This window comes from Dipodomys ordii, unplaced genomic scaffold, assembly GCF_000151885.1.
Source record: "Dipodomys ordii isolate 6190 unplaced genomic scaffold, Dord_2.0 Scaffold47, whole genome shotgun sequence".
Lineage (NCBI taxonomy): Eukaryota > Metazoa > Chordata > Mammalia > Rodentia > Heteromyidae > Dipodomys > Dipodomys ordii.
In genome coordinates, this window is record NW_012267263.1 from 515,593 (window position 1) to 534,984 (window position 19,392).

A 19,392-nucleotide genomic window follows, 5' to 3' on the forward strand; every position below is an offset into this window, starting at 1 on the left:
ACAGCTCAAGGACAATGCTCAGGCCCTGAATTCAAGCCCTAGTACCAACACAAAAATAAATTAATTAATTAATAATTGCTGTGTGCCAGTGGCTCATAACTGTAATCCTAGCTACTCAGGAGGCTGAGGTCTGAGGATCAGGATTTGAAGGCAGCTGGGGTAGGAAAATCCATGAGATTTTTTTTGGGGGGGGGGTCTGTTTGTGGGGCCTGAACTCTGGGCTTGGGCACTGTCCCTCAGCTCTTCAGCTCAAGGCTAGCGCTCTACCACTTGAGCCACAGGGCCACTTCCGGCTTTTTTCTTTTTGCTTATGTGGTGCTGAGGAATCGAACCCAGGGCCTCATGCATGCAAGGCAAGCACTCTACCACTGAGCTACCTTCCCAGCCAAATCCATGAGATTTTTATCTCTGTTTAATGATCAAAAAGTTGGAAGCAGAAGCATGGCTAGCCCTGAGCACAAAAGCTCTGGGACAGTACCTGGGCCTTAAGTTCAAGCCCCAGGACTGCCACCAAAACAAAATACTAACAACGCTATAGTCTATCTACTCAAATAAAATAGAGAAGAAATGTAAATTATCAATAACTGACAAGAAGTGACATCATTATAGATCCTTCTAGATATTACATTGAGAATAACAAAATATTCTAAATACTTTTGCCCATAAATTAGACAACATAAGTGGAACAATTCCTTGAAAGTCATAAACTTTAAGAAGCCAAAAGAAAGGTTACAAATAAGTTTACCTTATGATATGTTTGATTTGTAGCAAGATACTATTTTCCAAGGTAATGTTCAAAGCACTTGTGAGGTACTGATTGAACTCCTCGAAGAACATTTCATTCCCTTCTTCGTACTTCCCATAGTTCTTTGAGTACTCTTTTTGAATGCAGTGATTGGTCAAGTGGCAGGTCTTGTCTTGGAAATTATCAACATGATATGGTTCTGAAGCCGTCCGAAGCACACCCTCTCTATAGAGGTAGATATTATACTGATGGTCTACCAACACCCAGCTTCTGTAATTTAACAAACACACTGGTTTATAATATAGTATAGGGTGTGTGTGTGTGTGTGTGTGTGTGTGTGTGTGTGTGTGTGACACCAATCCTCACAGGCTGCGTTTTTGGGGGGACTAGGGAGAATATAGGAAGGAGGTAGTTTTGGTTTTTTTGGGGTCGGTCGTGGGGCTTGAACTCTGGGCCTGAGCACTGTCCCTCAGCTCTTCAGCTCAAGGCTAGTGTTCTACCACTTGAGCTACAGCGCCACTTCCGGTTTTCTGGTGGTTTATTGGAGATCAGAGTCTCACGAACTTTCCTGCCTGGGCTGGCTTTGAACCGTGATCCTCAGGTCTCAGCCTCCTGAGTAGCTAGAATTACAGGTGTGAGCCACTGGCGCCTGGCTCAGGAGGTAATTTTAAAGTTATATACGGTTAGGTAAAAGTGGGTTTTCACCACACGGAGGTAAACAAACATTTCACCATACATAATAATAAGACCTGAACCCATTAAAATAAATATAGCATTTTGAAGAAACTTGATATGGTTTTGAGGTTAACTTACAGTGCCTCCATTGGTCATGCTTGCTTTTCAGGATCTGAAGAGGAAAAATGTATACCCTGAATCTTATCTGACATAGGACTGATATTTAAGAAGCAAAATGTCTTTATGAGAGCATCAAGGAGGGCATCTTGATGAGGAGGTGACAGCAATGCCCAGGGCAAGCTGAGAAGAGAGTGCTTTGCTTCGGAAAGCATCATATAACCCAGTCTAGCATGGTTGCTCACATCTGTAATCCCAGCTACTCAGCAGGTGGTAATCAGAAAGATTGTAGGTTTTTGCCCTGTGTGTGTGTGTGTGTGTGTCTTTTTGTGTGTGTATCAGTCCTGGGATTTGAACTTAGGGTCTGGGCACTGTCTTTGAGCTTTTTTGTTCAAAGTACTCTACCACCTAAGCCACAACTCCACTTTCAGTTTTTTGGTAGTTATTTGGAGATAAGATTCTAACAGATTTTCTTCAAGCTGGCTTCAAACCACAGTTTTTGTATCTAGTCTCTTGAGTGCTTGGTAGAAGAATGTAATCTGAGGACAGTCAAGACAGAAAGTTAGCAAGATCTCATCTCAACCATTATGTGGGACATAGTGGTTTCATGCCTGGGATCCCAATCATATGGGAGGTCAGAGGATGGCAGCCTGAGACCTGCCTGGGCGAAAACATAGAAGACCTTTTCACAAAAGAATGTATTAAAAAGAGCCAGGTGCAGGTGGCTCACATCTGTATCCTAGCTACTCAGGAGGCTGAGATCTGAGAATTGTGGTTCAAAGCCAGCCTGGACAGGAAAGGCCCTGAGCCTCTTATCTTCAATTAATCACCAAAAAGTCACAAGTGGAGCTGTGGCTAGCCTTGAGAAAAAAAGCTCAGGAATAGCATCCAAGCCCTGAATTTAGGCCCCAGGACCTGCACACACACACATAAATATTATAAAAGAAAATTCATAATCTTGGTTACATCTTCTAGAGAGAAGAGAGGAAACACTGAAATGGAAACAGAAAATAAGGTGCAGGAACTCAGGTCTGCTCAGCTGTCCTCAGATGTGGTAACATCTTAAACACAGGCAGCCAGATCCTCACAGCTGGGTCCTCTGCTGGCCACGTACCCTGAGCATTGTTTTCAGTTGAATAAAAGCTCAGCACAGGGCACTGAAGGATTACCGAATATCAAACTTGCGGTGACCCGGCTCGAGGAGCAGAGGGCGCTCAAGGTATTTCTGGATCACATGCACTTGGCCCTGGTTGTCTATGAAATCCAGAAGTTCTGATGCCTCCGAGGAGATGAGGATGCCTTCACCTAACAGAGCAAAAGCAAAACAGAAACTAGTCCAGTTCTTCCCACCAGGCAAATCAGAAAGGAAAGGGAGAGCAGAAGAAACCCAAGAAGGCTTTCAGTGGCCTGTACACTCCCATCTTCCTTCCTCCTGGCTCCACATGGAGCTTCTGGGCTATTAAAGCCTCTCCTCCACAGAAGATTCTTGATGCTATCTGGACAGGCCCCATCCATGAAATTTCAGCTTTATAGATATTTTAAAACATCTAAGCACTGTTAAAATGTTACTCTATTATTGGGCTCTAGCTACAATAAAGATTATACACAGCCTAACACTCAGTCTTGTAGAAATCATCTGGAGGTTAGAATATAAATACAAATATAAATACAATATATGTAATATAATATACATACAATATGTAAATATACATACAATATATGTAATATAATATAAAGTATTATAATATTATATATAATATAAAATATAACTACAAATATAAACACAAATATACAAGTATGCTCCCTGAAGCATTGCAATAAACTCACTCTCTCTCTGTCTCTGTCTGTCTGTTTCTCTCTCTCTCTCTCTATGTATGTATGTATGTATTGGGCTGGGAAGGTGGCTCAGTGGTAGAGCGCTTGCCTTGCATGCATGAGGCCCTGGGTTTGATTCCTCAGCACCTCATAAGCAAAAAGAAAAAAGCCGGAAGTGGCGCTGTGGCTCAAGTGGTAGAGAGCTAGCCTTGAGCTGAAGAGCTGAGGGACAGTGCCCAGGCCCAGAGTTCAGGCCCCACGGCCGGAGCCCCCCCCCAAAAAAAAAAAAAGAAAAGAAAAACTCAGTACATTCAAAACATCCATTAACACTAAATAATGGAAGCTGGATCGTGGTGGCTCACGCCTGTAATCCTAGCTATTCAGGAGGCTGAATTCTGAGGATCATCTGGACAGGAAAATCCAGTGGGACTCTTTTTTTTGGCAGTCATAGTGCTTGAACTATGGGCCTGGGCGCTGTCCCTCAGCTCTTCAGCTCAAGGCTAGCACTCTACCACTTGAGCCACAGTGCCACTTCCAGTTTTCTGAGTGGTTTATTGAAGAGTCTCACGGACTTTCCTGCTGGGGCTGACTTTGAACAGTGATCCTCAGATCTCAGCCTCCTGAGTAGCTAGGATTACAGGCGTGAACCACCAGTGCCCGGCTCAGTAAGACTCCCCTCTCTACCTGACCACCAGAAAACATAAGTAGCACTGTGACTCAAAGTGGTAGAGTGCTAGCCTTGAGTCCAAAAGATCAGGGATAGGACTCTGAGTTCCCTGCCCCATGATAAACAAAAGGAGAGAAAGAGTGAAAGAAGAAGGAAAGAAAGAAAAAAAAGAAGGAAGGAAGAATATCACATCCTTGTTAATTAAGTTGAGATAGAACTTACAAGTAGTATTCTATGAGCCAACTGACCAGTTGGTTTGATCATTTATCTTTTTTTTTTTTTTTTGGTCTGGTCTTGGGGCCTGAACTCTGGGCCTGGGCGCTGTCCCTCAGCTCTTCAGCTCAAGGCTAGCTCTCTACCACTTGAGCACAGTGCCACTTCCAGCTTTTTTCTTTTTGCTTATGTGGCACTGAGGAATCAAACCCAGGGCCTCAGGCATGCAAAGCAAGCGCTCTACCACTGAGCCACCTTCCCAGACCCTGATCATTTATCTTTAAATAACTATACAGATTGTGTTCAGTTTGGGGCATTTACAAATAAATCTGCAGCTGAGTGTTGGTAGCTCATACTTGTAATCCTAGCTACTCAGGAAGCTGAGATCCAGAGGATCATGGTTTGATGCTAGCACAGGCAGAAAAGTTTGTGAGAGTCCATCTCCAATCAACCAACAAAAAAACTGGGCTGAGGCCAGGTGCCGATGGCTCATGCCTGTAATCCTAGCTACTCAGGAGACTGAGATCTGGGGAATGCAGTTCGAAGCCAGCCCAGGGAGAAAAGTCCCTCTGTGACTCTTAACTCCAATAAAACTACTCAAAAAAGCTGGAAGTGGTGCTGTACCTCAGGTGGTAGAGTGCCAGCCTTGAGCACAAAGAGGCTCAGGTCTTGAGTTCAAGCTCCAGGACTGGCACACCAAAAAAAATCTAGGCTGGAGGTATAGGTTTAGTAGAGTGCCAACCCTACATGAGCAAAAAAGCCAAAGGTGAGGCCCCAAGTTCAAGCCCAGGTAGTGGTGTAAAACAAAAACAAAAAACAAAGAACTTTCAAAGAACAATATCTGGGCACTTGTGGCTCATGCCTATAATCATAGTTAATCAGGAGGCTAAAATCTGAGGATTGTGGCTCAAAGCCAGCCCAGGCAGAGAAATCCATAAGACTCTTATCTCTAATTAACCATTCAAAAACCAGAAGTGTTGCTGTGGCTCAAAGTACTAGAGTACTAGCCTTGAGCAAAAGCTCAGGGACAAGCCTGGCGCTGGTGGCTCATGTCTGCATTCTTGGGATGACAGAGTTCTTGGGATGATGGACGTGTGTGTGTGTGTGTGTGTGTGTGTGTGTGTGTGTGTGTGTGTGTGTCGCTGGTGGCTCATGTCTGCATTCTTGGGATGACAGAGTTCTTGGGATGATGGACGTGTGTGTGTGTGTGTGTCTCACTGTGACAAACTGTTTAGATAGGGTCTCATAACTTTTTGCCAGAGCTGACCTTGGACCTTGATCCTCCAGATTTCCTCCGAAGTATCTAGGATTGCAGGTGTGAGCCACTGCTGCAAGCCTTCAACCTTGTTTTTCAAGATCATTTAAGGTATTAAAGAGGCTGTGATTTTCCATGTAGAAGCTCCATGAAAACCTTGCTGAGGTCTTAATTAGAAGTATATTAAACCTGTGGACCAGTTTTGGGTGAACTGACATCTTTACTGTTTATGGAGTTCTCTAAGGCTCTCTGACCTCTTCCATACCCATTTTGTAATCTTCAGCAAATGTACATATTTTGTGGTTTCCACTTAAGATCTCATTGTCACAGAGGTAAAGTGTAAGTGGTACTGTATTATGATTGTTGTCATTGTTAGTCTACAGATATGGAAACTGTGTGTGTGTGTGTTAGCGTGTGCTGATTCTGGAGCTTGAACTCAGAGCTTAGGCAATATTTCTTAGCCTTTTCATTTAAGACACTGTCTTTTTTTTGGTCGGTCGTGGGGCTTGAACTCTAGCCATGGGAGCTGTCCCTGTGCTCTTCAGCTCAAGGTGAGTGCTCTACCACTTGAGCCACACTACCATTCCGGCCTTTTCATTTGAGGCTGGTGTTTAACTATTTAAGCCACAGCTCCATTTTCAGCTTTTTGCTGGTTAATTGGAGATAAGAGTCTCATGCCCTGATTTGGGCTGGTTTTGAATCAGTTCTCAGCCTCCCAACTAGCTGTATTAGAGGTGTGAGTCACGGTCACCCAGCAGCAATTAATTTTTTCTCTGTTGGTCTTGTATTATGCAACAGGGTTGAATGCCCAGGTTGGTGCTAGGACTCTGCCACCTCTGATTTGGATTTATAGCTTACCTCTATGTATGGTCTCATAAAGTATGGTCTCTAAAGTATGGCATAAATGAATTGATATTGTTTATTTTTCTGAGATGTACTTTTTAAAAATTAAAATTTTTTATTGTAAAGATACTATACAGAGGGGCTACAGTTACATGAGTAAGGTAATGAGTACATTTCCTATTGAGTATTGTTACCCCCTCCTTTTTTCCCCCCTATACTCAGTTTCTTAATTCAACAATCCTTCTTTCCTTAAAGTCAACCTTTTCTCCGTGACTCCACTTCTGCATGGAGGGAGGGGGTTCCACCAATTAGGCTTTCAATAAAGAAACTGCAAATCAACTACCTCTTCTCTTTTCCTATTCTATTTTGTCCCCCTCAGAAACCACATTCAGATCTTAAGATTCCTCTTTATGTCTACTTGCTACTTCTTAAGACTTTACTCTCCCCTCTTCTGTATGATCCCAAATATGACTTCTAGAACAATTATCCTGAAGAACTACTATCCTGCTGACATTCTACAACTGTTCCTTGTTCAACATCATCTGACCTCATTCTCTACCATGAGCACCAACCTTATTTTCCTTATATTTCCTGTGTGAACTCTTACTGAAAATTAATATACTTAGTGCTAGTCATTGGGGAAAAAAATGGGGAAAAGGCAGAGATAGACACATTTTTATAACTTTTAAAAAAATGTACCAGGCTGGGAAGGTGGCTCAGTGGTAGAGTGTTTGCCTAGCATGCATGAGGCCCTGGGTTCAATTCCCCAGCACCACATAAACAGAAAAAGCCAGAAGTGGTGCTGTGGTTCAAGTGGTAGAGCACAAGCCTTGAGCTGAAGAGCTGAGGGACAGTGCCCAGGCCTAGAGTTCAAGCCCCATGACCAAAAAAAAAGTACCATTTTTAAGGTGTGCCATAGTGTGAAATGGAAAAGTTAACCACAATTTTATTTCCTCATGTTAAGTATTTTAATTTTTTTTCATGTGACCTTTCTTTACACATAAGAAAAGCTTCATAATTTTGAAAATATCCCATCCTGTGGGAGTAAAAAAAAACCAATCACACATTTATTTACTAATGGCTAGATAGTGGGATTGTTTCTAAATCTTAATTTTACAGACAACTTAATAGCAAATGTCTTTGCTGTAGACCCTTTTATTTCTTTTTAAATATCTCCTTGGGAGCTGGGTGCTAGTGGCTCATGCTTATAATTCTAACTACTCAGGAGGATCATAGTTCAAAGCTAGCCCACTAGGCAGAGAAAGTTCCTTAGACTTTTATCTCCAATTAACCACCACAAGCCAGGAATAAAACTGTGGCTCAAGTGGTAGAGCACTACCCACGAGAAAAAAAAGGTAAGGGACAGTCCTTGGACCCTGAGTTCAAGCCACAGTATCAACATAAAAAAATGGATAGTATATAAATATTTCCTTGAGTGCATTTTCAGTGTGAGATCAGGAGCCCTTTATGGCCCCTAGTCTGTCATCCCATCATCACTACCCAGAGAAGTTAGCCACAAACCTTCAGCAAAATCACCACTCTTTGTTTTCTTATCCTATAGCTGTAAATGATACATAAAATTCATATTTACTTAGTCATTTTTGAATACTTGTTATAGCTTGTTTCCGTGGATTTGGGGGGGGGGAGGAGAGGGTTTATAGGGCTTAAACTCTGGGCCTGGGCACTGTTCCTCAGCTCTTTAGCTCAAGGCTAGCGCTCTACCACTTGAGCAACAGCGCCACTTCAGGTTTTCTGAGTGGTTTCTTGTAGGTAAGAGTCTCATGGCCTTTCCTGCCCAGGCTGGCTTTGAACTGCAACCCTCAACCTCAGCCTCCTGAGTAGTTAGGATTACAGGCATGAGCCACTGGCACCTGGCTTTTCCATGGATTATTAACTATGTATCTTCTATCACTTGCTAAACAGAAAAATTGCAAAGGATCTTTTGAGGGGGTCTTTAAGAAGGTTATTATTTACTTGCTTTTGCTTCCCACTTCAGCTTTTCTGGAAATAGGTGCATCATTAGCCCTTCTTGCTGACAAGACTGTAGGTCCCTGGGGGCATAAGATCATGTCTGTCTCTTTTATTCTTTTATCTCCCAGTATCCATCCATTTTTTCACAGTGTCCATACATCAAGTCTCTGCTGGTTGCCAACTGCTATCCTGGCATGGGAAGTAGTGCTAGGCACAGAGGTGACACGGGGTCACTGTGCTGGAACAGCATCTCTAAGTACCGAGTTGTATGTAACCTCTGGCAAATGGTCCAGAGCAGGAGATAGGAAGCAATACTGCAGGGGAAAAGAAGGTGGTCGCAGATCAGAGACAGAAGTGGTAAAGGTGGACAGTGGTATGATAGTGAGTATAGTCTGAAGACTGAGCCAGCTATACTAAGCACATAGAAGGAATGAATAAACATTGTTTAACTAGAGAAAAAGTAGTTCATTGGTTTCATTTTGTAGTCCCCAAATATGTAAATAGATATTATATACCACTTATTTCCTCAACTGTGTGTGTGTGGGGGGGGGAATGTGTGTGTTGGGACTAGGGCTTGAACACAGGGCCTCATGCTCCCCCTTAGCTTTTTTCCCCTTTTTTCGGTGCAGTCTGGGACCTGTCCCTGAGCTTTTGTGCTCAAAGCTAGAGCTCTACCACTTGAGCTACAGTTCTACTTATGGCTTTTTTGGTGATTAATTAGAGATAAGAATTTCAGGGCTTTGAACCACAATTCTTAGATCTCAGCCTCCTGAGCAGCTAGGATTACAGGCATGGGCAACCAATGGCTAGCTCCCTTAGCATTTTTGCTCAAAGCTGGTGATGTACCACTTGAGCCACATTTCCACTTCCTTTTCTCAACTTTTACAGCAAAAATTCAGTTCAACATTTTATTTTCTCTTTACTGAACCCTACCACTTAGTGTCCTCTGTCTTGCCTTGTGAGGGTCCAGAGACTGTGCGAGGGTCCTTAGAGAGTCCCATCTGGCTCCAAGTTCAAACCTACAGAAGGAACCTGAAATACTGTGGATGTCTATTTCCTCCTCCAATTCCTCCATGTATCATCAGAACCAGAGGCCTTAACTTGAGAAGAAATTGCAAGGGGAAAAGAAAAATGGGTGAAGTACCTGGCTTGTGGCAAGAGTCCCATTCTTCCACTTGTAGAAGATTCCTGGTAATGCCAAGATAGTTGGTAGAAAAAAAGTGTGTCTACTTGACCAAGGACAGAAATGAGAAATAATGGCCAGATGGTCTTCCAAGTAAATAAAAAGAGAAGCAAGTTCAAAGTGGAATGATTGTAAAAGGAGACCATATAAGGGTATGAGGAGAAACTGTTCATGTGCTTATTACACTGAGAGGTGCCTTTATTTAAGCCTGAGTTGTTCTTATAAACTTCATGTCATTCATGCATTCATTCACACACATTCATTGAGTGCCTGGGAGGAGCATATGGACACAAATAAGGTAGACAGTCTGTGTTTACATGGAATTTTGAACACGCTGAGGAGATGGACACATATGCAATATAGTCCTGGGAAGTAGTTAGTGCCAGAAGTAAAAAAGGAAGCAACAGCTGTACATGCAATTTTAGACTAGAAATGTCTTTCTGACACAGCAAGCTTCGAGTTGAAGTAGAAACTATTCCATGTAAGCACATTCCAGACACACCGACAATTTTAGAGTATATGAGGGACCCAAGGCAGACTTTGTGTCTACAGAACAGTAAGCAAGGACAAGAATAGAAAGATATGAGATCAGAGATATGAGGAAATGTCCAGTAGTAGGCTACCATCAGGAAGCTAAAGTTATTCTAACTACATTAAGAGCCAGCTGGTAAGTCTTAAGCAGGAAGAAACATGATCAGATTTATGTTTCTGAAACACCACTGTCTGGGTGGAGGAGAGCTGGCTGAGAATTGGCACTGCAGTCACAGAACAAAGAGAATGATGGTTTTGATTTTTGAGTGTGAGCAGTGGAAATATGAAGAAAAGTCTATTTCAGAGTATGTTTTAAAGGTAGCACCAGCAAGACAGTATTGAATAAGGAAAAGAGGTGTCAAAGATGAATTATTCAGAGACTAACAGAATAGTAGAATCACAAGCTAAGTAGGAATAGTGAAAGTGGAAAGGTTGGGGCAAGCAAAATTGGAAAGGAAATGAAGAGCTCTGATCAGATAAATTAATTTTGAAATATCTTTTAGATATAGCAAAGGTCCTCTTGGATCTAGAGCTTCAAGGGAAGGTCTAGGTTAAAAAGAAACCATCAGCGTGCTACAGATGCTATTCACAACTAGCTGTGATCTCTACCTCCAGTGATTCAGTTAGAATCAGTCATCTAAATACAGAATTGAATTCTAATGTGCCAAAGAACAAAGCTTGACAAAACCCACAGGGACAACGAGAAGAGTTTGGCAATGCTACTCACCTTTGGCTCCAGCTGATGACTTTGCAATCCAAACACTGCCTTCTCCATCTTCTTTCTTTCTGTTATAAGAAGCCAGGAAAAATTCTCTTTCATCTGTCCTTGAGTTATTGATGGGTGGCTGGATCCCATTCTGTGCTGAAGCAACTGGGGTCTTAACATTCGTTGGATAAATCACATAGGATTCAGGGAACCATGCGCATGACTCGGAGAGTTCTGGGCTTGTCTTGATTAGCCTGTAGATAAAAAAAAAAAAACTCAGTCTATTTCTTACTATGCTCTGAAACTCTATTCAGAAAGACTACTGCTTTCCTCAAAAGCTTTTCAAAGAGGCCTGTTCTCTTCCTTACTCTTCTACTTGCTCTTGGTCTCCCTTAGGTACAATGCTGAAGAAATACCTGTTACTTCAAAAGACTTAATGATGAAAACTTTGGCTCTTTTAAAATATACCTCTGTAGAAACTCAGCTTAATTTTGAGCCAATACCTTTTCAACAAATTAGATTGTTGAAAACAACATACATGAACCAGATTCATATTAAAAAATGAAGTGAGGCTTGGCAACAGTGGCTCATGCCTGTAATCCTAATTATTTAAGAGGTTGAAGTCTGAAGGTTGTGGTTCAAAGCCAGCCCAGGCAGGAAAGTCTGGGAGACTCTTATCTCCAATTAGCCAGCAAAAAAAACTGGAAGTGGAGCTGTGGCCCAAGTACTAGCTGTGAACAAAAAAGCTCAGGGACAATGCTTCAGACCTGAGTTTAAGCCCCAGGACTGGCACAAAGAAGAGAGAAAGAAAGGAAGAAAGAAAGAAAGAAAGAAAGAAAGAAAGAAAGGAAGGAAGGAAGGAAGGAAGGAAGGAAGGAAGGAAGGAAAAAAGAAAGAAAGAAAGAAAGGCAGACAAGAAAGACAGACAAGAAAGAAAGGCAGACAAGAAAGACAGATTTAAAAAAAGACAGACAGATAAGACAGATAAGAAAAGAAAAAGAAGTGGGGAATAGAGGAAAATGTTCAAATAACTAGAAAAGAAGTACTATATTGGCCCATCTTTCCAGGGGAGAAAAAGCTGGTTAGGAATCTGCATTATCTAAAGACTATTTTTTTTTCCTTTTTTCTTTTGTCAGTCATGGGGTTTGAACTCAGGGTTTGGGCACTATCCCTGAACTCTTTTGCTCAAGCCTAGTACTCTAAACACTTTGAGCCACAGCTCCACTTCCAGTTTTTGAGTGGTTAATTGGAAATAAGAGTTCACAGGACTTTTCTCCTGGGCTAGCTTCCAAAAAGGCAATCTTCAGATCTCAGCTTCCTAAATTGCTAAGATTACAGGCGTGATCCACCAGTGCCTGACTAAATACCATCATTTAAGTCCATCATTTCTTGCTTTTAGCTCAGACTGGCTTCAGTGACAGAATATTGAAGAAAATTTTCTTTTTTTTTATTGTGAAAATACTGTACAGAGGGGTTACAATTACATGGGCAAGATAATGAGTACAATGAGTACATTTCTTATCAAGCATTGTAGCCTCCTCCTTTGTTTCCCCTTCCCATCCCTTCCTATCCTCCTTCCCACACCCCCCCTGAAGAAAATTTTCTAATGAAACATGCAACACCGGTGGACATGGAGAATTAGAACTCCTACTTCCAAGAGAAAATCAGGCCTTGGGCAAAACTCTCAAACAAAAAGGCTTCCCATGGGGCTGGGAAGGTGGCTCAGTGGTAGAGTGCTTTCCTTGCATGCATGAGACCTTGGGTTTGATTCCTCAGCACCACATAAACAAAAAAAAACAAAAGTGGCACTGTGACTCAAGTGATAGAGTGCCAGCCTTGAGCTGAATAGCTGAGGGACAGCGCCCAGGCCGAGTTCAGGCCCCAGGGCCTCCCCCCACTACCCCCCACCAAAAAAAAAAAAAAAAAAAAGGCTTCCCCCTATGATTACTCTCCAGTCAGACTCTGGAGTTGGAGGAGGTCTGAGAATTCCAGGAAACAATGAGGATCTGGTCCCCTGTAGGTGAACACCCCAAATCACAAGGGCAGTATCAACAAGGATGCAAGCCATGAACTTACAAGTCCAAACTCTAGCCCTGCCCTTTCCCCAAGGAAGCAGAAACAGGGAGGCCTACTAAACACTAAACCCTAATCTGTGCCCCTTCTTCTAGAACAGGTATCTAGAACTTAGACATCAATAAAGCCATTTTAAAGTTCAAGCCAACAAAATCTGAAAGGTACTTAAACCCAAGGGAACAATAAATAAATAAATTTCTAACTCACCAAATGTTCCAACTCTGTACTGCGGAATATAGTGACCACAAGTCATTGACAGCCTCTGAGCACTTAAACTGTGGCTGGTGTGGACTGACTTGCAAATTATATCTAATTTTAATTTGAATATCGATCACTATAAAAACACGTTTTTAATTAAGCACAACCTCATTAGCTCAGTAGAGTGCTATTTTACTTTATAAATGTATTGCTGTGTACATGTCAGGCAATTTCTAACCTCACACACAAACACATCAGTGTTCTATTCAGGGACAATAGATTGATTCAATTCAAAGAAACCTGCTTTTCTGAAACATTATGATGTATTTGTTTGCAAAGCATGAGTTATAGTGCTAGCAAATCCTAAGTGATCCTTAAGGTGGAATATAATTATTTTCCTAGTTAAAAAATCAGTATAGCTGGGCACAGTATAGCTCCCGCCTACAGTCCTAACTACTCAGGATGCTGAGATCTAAGGATCATAGTTCAAAGCCAGCCTAGGGAGAAAAGTCCATGAGACTCTTATCGCCAATAAACCACCAGAAAACTGGAAATGGTGCTGTGGCTCAAGAGGTAGAGAACTAGCCTTGAGCTGGAAAGCTCAAGGACAACTCCCAGAATTGAAGCCCAGAGTTCAAGCCCCATGACTAGCCAAAAAAAATCAGTATGGACAAATTTAATTTTTTTTTCTTTTTATTATCTTCAAAGAGTTGTACAGGTTCAACTTAACATGTCCGTTTATGTATATGGAACATTTTGATTGGTCATCCCTTCTATCATTCATCATTCTCCCCACCCACCACCTATACCATCCCATCATCTCCTCGTTTCCTAGTTCCCTTTTCCTATCTGTGCTATATTATGACTGTATTTTCTCACCATTCCTCTCTCTGAGTATGGACAGATTTTGAAATGTAAAACAAAGGTACTACAGATAGAAAATTAGCAAATCCAAACTTGCAATTCCAACCAACTATAAAATGGCTCAGATCTTTCATACAAAAACATGAAAATACAGTGGAAGACTGCAAGAAAAGATTTAAAAAGATATTTTATTAAAAACAACCTTCAGCTAAGTGGCAACTTGCCATAGACTATAAAACACTTCCTAAGAATATCAAAGACTGACTGATTCAAATGAAGTATGGTGGTGCTTGCTGTAATCCCAACACTAAGGATGCTGAGAGATGAAGATTGTGAGTTTGAGGGGAGCTTGAGCAACATAGCAAGTTCCAGGTGAGCTTTGTCACAAAACAACATTCAAAATTAGAAAAATATTAGCTTTTTTTCTTTAGTTTTAGGTAAGCTAAATATAAGAGGTGTTAATTAATGCTGATTAATATTTGGGGCATGCTTACATGGAAAAATTGTCAAATTACAGCCTAAAAAAATCAAACTCTTGGTATGAGTATATTTTGATATTTTATAACAGTCAAAGAATTTAAACTATATGTGAAAAACTGCTTGTTATCATGTTGGACAGGACTTCAAGTAGGTTGGATTGAGGTAGATTCACTGGGATTTGAACAGTGTTTCCTTTAACTACATCCTATTATGGGATACATATTAGAAACATTTGTTTCCTCTGTTTTTTGAAGCTAAATACATAGTGTCCTGGGTAGAATTGTTGAAATGGTTCAGAGCATCCTTGAAGATGCTACAATGATTCACCAGTTCATGAAACTATTGAAAGAAACAGAAGACAATGAATTTAATGGCACTATATTCTTTGTCAATATGCACTGAAGAGAGATGAAAGAATTCACAAAGGTTTACTCTACTGTTGATTCCAGCTCATATTTCTTGGTAGAAGGAATACTGGCTATATTATTATTTCCTCCCAAAATGCCATTATTTCATTCAATAATCAAAAAATAAAAAATGGCAGAGTAATCAGGAGCTCACACCTGTAATCCTAGCTACTCAGGAGGCTGATCTGAAGATCACAGTTCAAAGCCAGCCTGGGCAGGAAAATCTATGAGACTCTTATCTCCAATTAACCACCAAAAAGCCATAAGTAAAGCACTAGCCTTGAGCATAAAAGCTCAGGGACAGTGGCCAGGTCCTGAGATCAAGCCTCAAGACCAGCAGGTAGGCACGCTTTTGTTTCAAAGTCAAATTAAGTTCTCTAAAAACAATGAATTTGTTAATGCACAAATACTGAAGAAAAATGATTTTGATACTTGATTCCATTACTAAAAAACTTTTACATATATTAGAGCAGCCCAGGTATGGAAATATGCTCTTGAAACTATAATTTTTTGTGAAATGTAAATTCAAACCAAGGGTTTCCAGAGAAAATTTAGGGTTTGAATTCAAGTATGCCACAAATGAAAAAAAAACATATTTTGAAGACCTGAAAAGAATATATAAAATATCAAAGTACTATTTTTTTAGTAACATGTCAAAAGGACAGTATTTGGGGGTTTTGTTATTGCCTTTTTTATTTTTATAGTGCTGGAATGAAATCCAGGGCCTTACGCTCAGGAGACATGGTCTATACCCCTGAGCTATACCCTTACTCCAATATATTGGACTTATTTACTGAAGCAAAATAGATCATGATTTTTTTTTGATGCCAGTCCGAGGGCTTGAACTTAAGACAGAGTGTTGTCCCTAAGGTTTTTGCCCAGTGCTAGCACTCTACCACTTAAGCCACAGCTTTTTGGTATTAATTGGAGATCAGAATCTCAAGGACTTTCCTGCCTTGACTGGCTTTGAACCATGATCCTCAGATCTTAGCCTCTTATGTAGCTAGGATTACAGGAATGAGCCATCAGTACCTGGCTTTTCTTGGCTTTTTTTGCTTAGATTATACATTTAATTGCATCAATCTTGCTGCACTTACTTTTATGTGGCTACTAAGAAGTTAAAGTTACATTTGTGGCTAGCATTAAATTTCTGTTGGACAGCACTGTTCTGTCAGATAACCTTCACCTGGAAGCTGCATTTCCTGTATAGAACCAAGACCAGACTGCAAAAGGTCCTTTGCATTTGTTCCAATCCCTCAACCAGCCCATTTGGGAAGCAATCACAAATTACAAATGGGGCTTTATTCACATCTACAAGAGAGTAATGCTCACAAGAAAAGAAAGCACCCAATTCTGCCAAGAGAAGAAAAACCCTTGAGTACCCTGGGACCTTGATGAATTTCTGAACCTCCTGATGTGATAGGAAGAAGGGCAAACAGGGTCCAATTTAAAACCCTAGTGAGGCGCTGAAAAGCCCTGGGAGGGCTGTCTAGTTACAATGCCTATGGGGTCCATTTGTAGAGTTGAGAAGCACTCTGGCTTACTATTATTGTAGCCTTGGACAACACAGCTGATCTATGATCTCTGTTTTGTCCTATAAATTAAGGGAGATTACATTTCTAATTCCCCAGAGTCCTTTTTGAGCCATACAAAACCATGAGAGGGTAACAAACTGATAAAGTTGATCATTTTCTCTTGGGATACAACAGCTTCTTGGAAGAATTAACAGTAGAAAGGAAGCAGGGAGGAAGGAGACAACCTCCAGGTTCCATGAGTCACATCACCATTTTCACCATTTATCATCATAGACCATGTCACATCACAACCATCCAAGAAAAGGGCACTATCACCATGTATTTTCCCCAAGCTCGTGGTGAACTCTGGGTCTGGGCACTGTTCCTGAGCTCTGCAGCTCAAGGCTAGTGGTCTACCACTTGAGCCACAGTACCACTTCTGGTTTTCTGGCGGTTTATTGGAGGCAAGACTCTCATGGAGATCCGGGCCTTGGTGGCTCAAGCCTGTAATCCTAGCTATTCAGGAGGCTGAGATCTGAGGATTGCAGTTCAAAGCCAGCTCGGGCAGTTAAGTCCTTGAGACTCTTATCTCCAATAAACCACAGAAAACCAGAAGTGGCACTGTGGCTCAAGTGGTAGAACACTAGCCTTGAGCTGAAGAGCTGAAGGACAGTGCCAAGGTCCAGAGTTTAAGCCCCACGACTAACCCCCCCATCATCCCTCCCCCCAAAAAAAGTCTCATGGACTTTCCTTCCTGGGCTGGCTTTGAACTGTGATCCTCAGATCTCAGCCTCCCGAGTAGTGAGGAGCACAGGCGTGAGCCACTGATGCCTGGCTTGTTCAGCATTATTTTTAACAGCATCCTCTGCTTTTTATTTATAAAAGTGAAGTTCTACTTTTGTCTTTAAACAAAAAATCCAGAGAAGAAACAGAATTTTATATAAATATTTCAATGAGTAATCCTGTCCCACTTCCTACTCCTGATGTTACTCAAACGGTCTTTTAGATTCTAAATATAAAAAGAGGTAATTAGAAGACTTCAGAAAGCTTCACTCTCCTAAAGGAGAACTTCTGCTGAATCATGAATACCCATCATAGAGAGAAGTGGGAAAGTTACTAGGGCCAAAAAGGCAGAACAAAAAGAAATGATACTGGTGGCTCACACCTGTAATCATAGCTACTCAGGAGGCTGAGATTTGGGGAGCATGCTTCAAAGCCAGCCCACATAGGCTTTGGACCCTTATCTTTAACCAACCACAACAAGGCTAGACAAGGAGATGTAGCAAGTGGTCGAATGCCTGCTGTTAATGAAAAAACTAATTGACAGCACAAGGCCTTGAGCTTAAGCCCCATGACAAATACACATACACCAAAGCAAAAGTGGAAATGTTCCTGTGTGTACTGGGTTTTATAAATACCTTCAGTGCAGAATGGAAAGAACATCTCTCATTGTCTCCTTGCTAAACAATCTGTTTGGCTATACATATTTATCAGTTATATGCAAAGAATACTACAGACCAAATGACAATCCTGGCCTCTGGGATCTCATACTTGGTGTTTCCCAGTAGAAATGATTAGCAGTAATAGCAGTGACATCCATAGTAGTGATAGGAAGAACTATTTTTACTGATACATTCTAAACTATGAGACAGGCATGCTTTAAAGGATTCTCAGCCAGGGGCTGGTGGCTCACACCTATAATCCTAGCTACGCAGGAAGCTGAGATCTGAGGATCACAGTTCAAAGCAAAAAGAAAAAAGGCAGGAAAGTTCATGAGACTCTGATCTCCAACTAACCACCAAAAAAACCCAAAAGTGGAGCTGTGGCTCAAAGTGGTAGAGTGCTAGCCTTGAGTAAAAGAGCTCAGGGACAGTGCCCAAGTCCTGAGTTCAAGTCCCATGACTACAAAAAAAAAAGATTCTCTTAACTCAACAAACTGAAGTAGTTACTATCACTATATTCATTTCTACAAACTTGCATATGCATCAGGCATCTGTGCTATGTCTGCTTTGTGGCTCCTTGTTTAATATTCATAACTGTCTTATGAGGGAGGTCTGAGATTTAACCCACCCTAAGATGACAGCTGAGGTTAAACCTAAGCTGCTGATCTTAGCCTTTGTGTGATACTGTCTCCTTCACACCCTTGTATGCTGTTGTCATGGTATATGGCCATAGCCCAACTACTCCGAGATAAATGGTAGAATAGAGCTCTTATACCTTGCTCAAGTATCTTCTCTGATAGACCTCCAGCTACAGTGAGAGTTGGCCATTGAGGTCTTACACGTGGCCTTCCCCAGGAACCAGAAACACTAAGAAAGCTAGGTCTTCCACATTTCCCCATAGCCAATGACTGGCTGATTCTGGATCACAGAAGTCCCATCACTTTACTTCTGGCTGTGACACCTTTGAAATGTCATTCACTCCGGAGCTCCAGAAGTGACACTTGAGCTGAAATCACCTCTTTGCTTGGCTCTTACTTGGCCTTGCCCTGCCCAGATGTACTGGTTTTGTGATGTGTTTGTGCAAGAACCCTTTTTTCCCTTATGCAAGAAGCTTTGAGTCAGGCCCTGCCTCTGCAGAGCTTCACCTAGGAGACAGATAGGCTTTATCAAGCACTGCACAGCAACATTTTCAACTGCCATCAAAGCAACCGGAAGAAAGCTTTCAGCATGAATGTCTGTTGGCTATTAAAATAGCAAAAGTATTTTTTCCCTTTAAATAATCACACATTTTGGAAGTGGCACTGTGGCTCAAGTGGTACAGTGCTTGCCTATAGCTCAAGAGCTCAGGGATAGCACCCAGACCCAGAGTTCAAGCCCCACAACAGACATAAGAAAGAAAGAAAGAGAGAGAGAGAGAGAAAGGAAGGAAGGAAGGAAGGCAGAGAGAGAGAGAGAGAGAGAGGTGCCAGTTGCTCGTGTCTGTAACCCTAGCTACTTAGGAGGCTGGGATCTGAGGACCACAGTTCAAAGACAGCCCAGGCAGGAAAAGTCCATGAGACTCTTGTTTTTTTGGGGGGTCTGGTCATGGGGCCTGAATTCTGGGCCTGGGCGCTGTCCCTCAGCATTTCAGCTCAAGGCTAGCACTCTATCGCTTGAGCCACAGAGCCACTTCTGGTTTTTTTCCTTTTACTTT

At 41.7% G+C, this 19,392-nt stretch overlaps 1 protein-coding gene across 1 annotated transcript in view; it reads right to left on the reverse strand.

The window, feature by feature from the left end:
• Ttl (tubulin tyrosine ligase) overlaps window positions 1-19,392 on the reverse strand; it is a 66,479-nt gene that overhangs the window by 16,050 nt on the left and 31,037 nt on the right. Inside the window, exons 2-5 of the mRNA XM_013019708.1 lie at window positions 13,002-13,128; window positions 10,743-10,975; window positions 2,707-2,842; window positions 746-1,015 (exon numbers count right to left, since the gene is read on the reverse strand). Of these exons, the coding sequence (XP_012875162.1) occupies window positions 746-1,015; window positions 2,707-2,842; window positions 10,743-10,975; window positions 13,002-13,128 (766 nt within the window). The remainder of the gene's footprint in view (window positions 1-745; window positions 1,016-2,706; window positions 2,843-10,742; window positions 10,976-13,001; window positions 13,129-19,392) is intronic.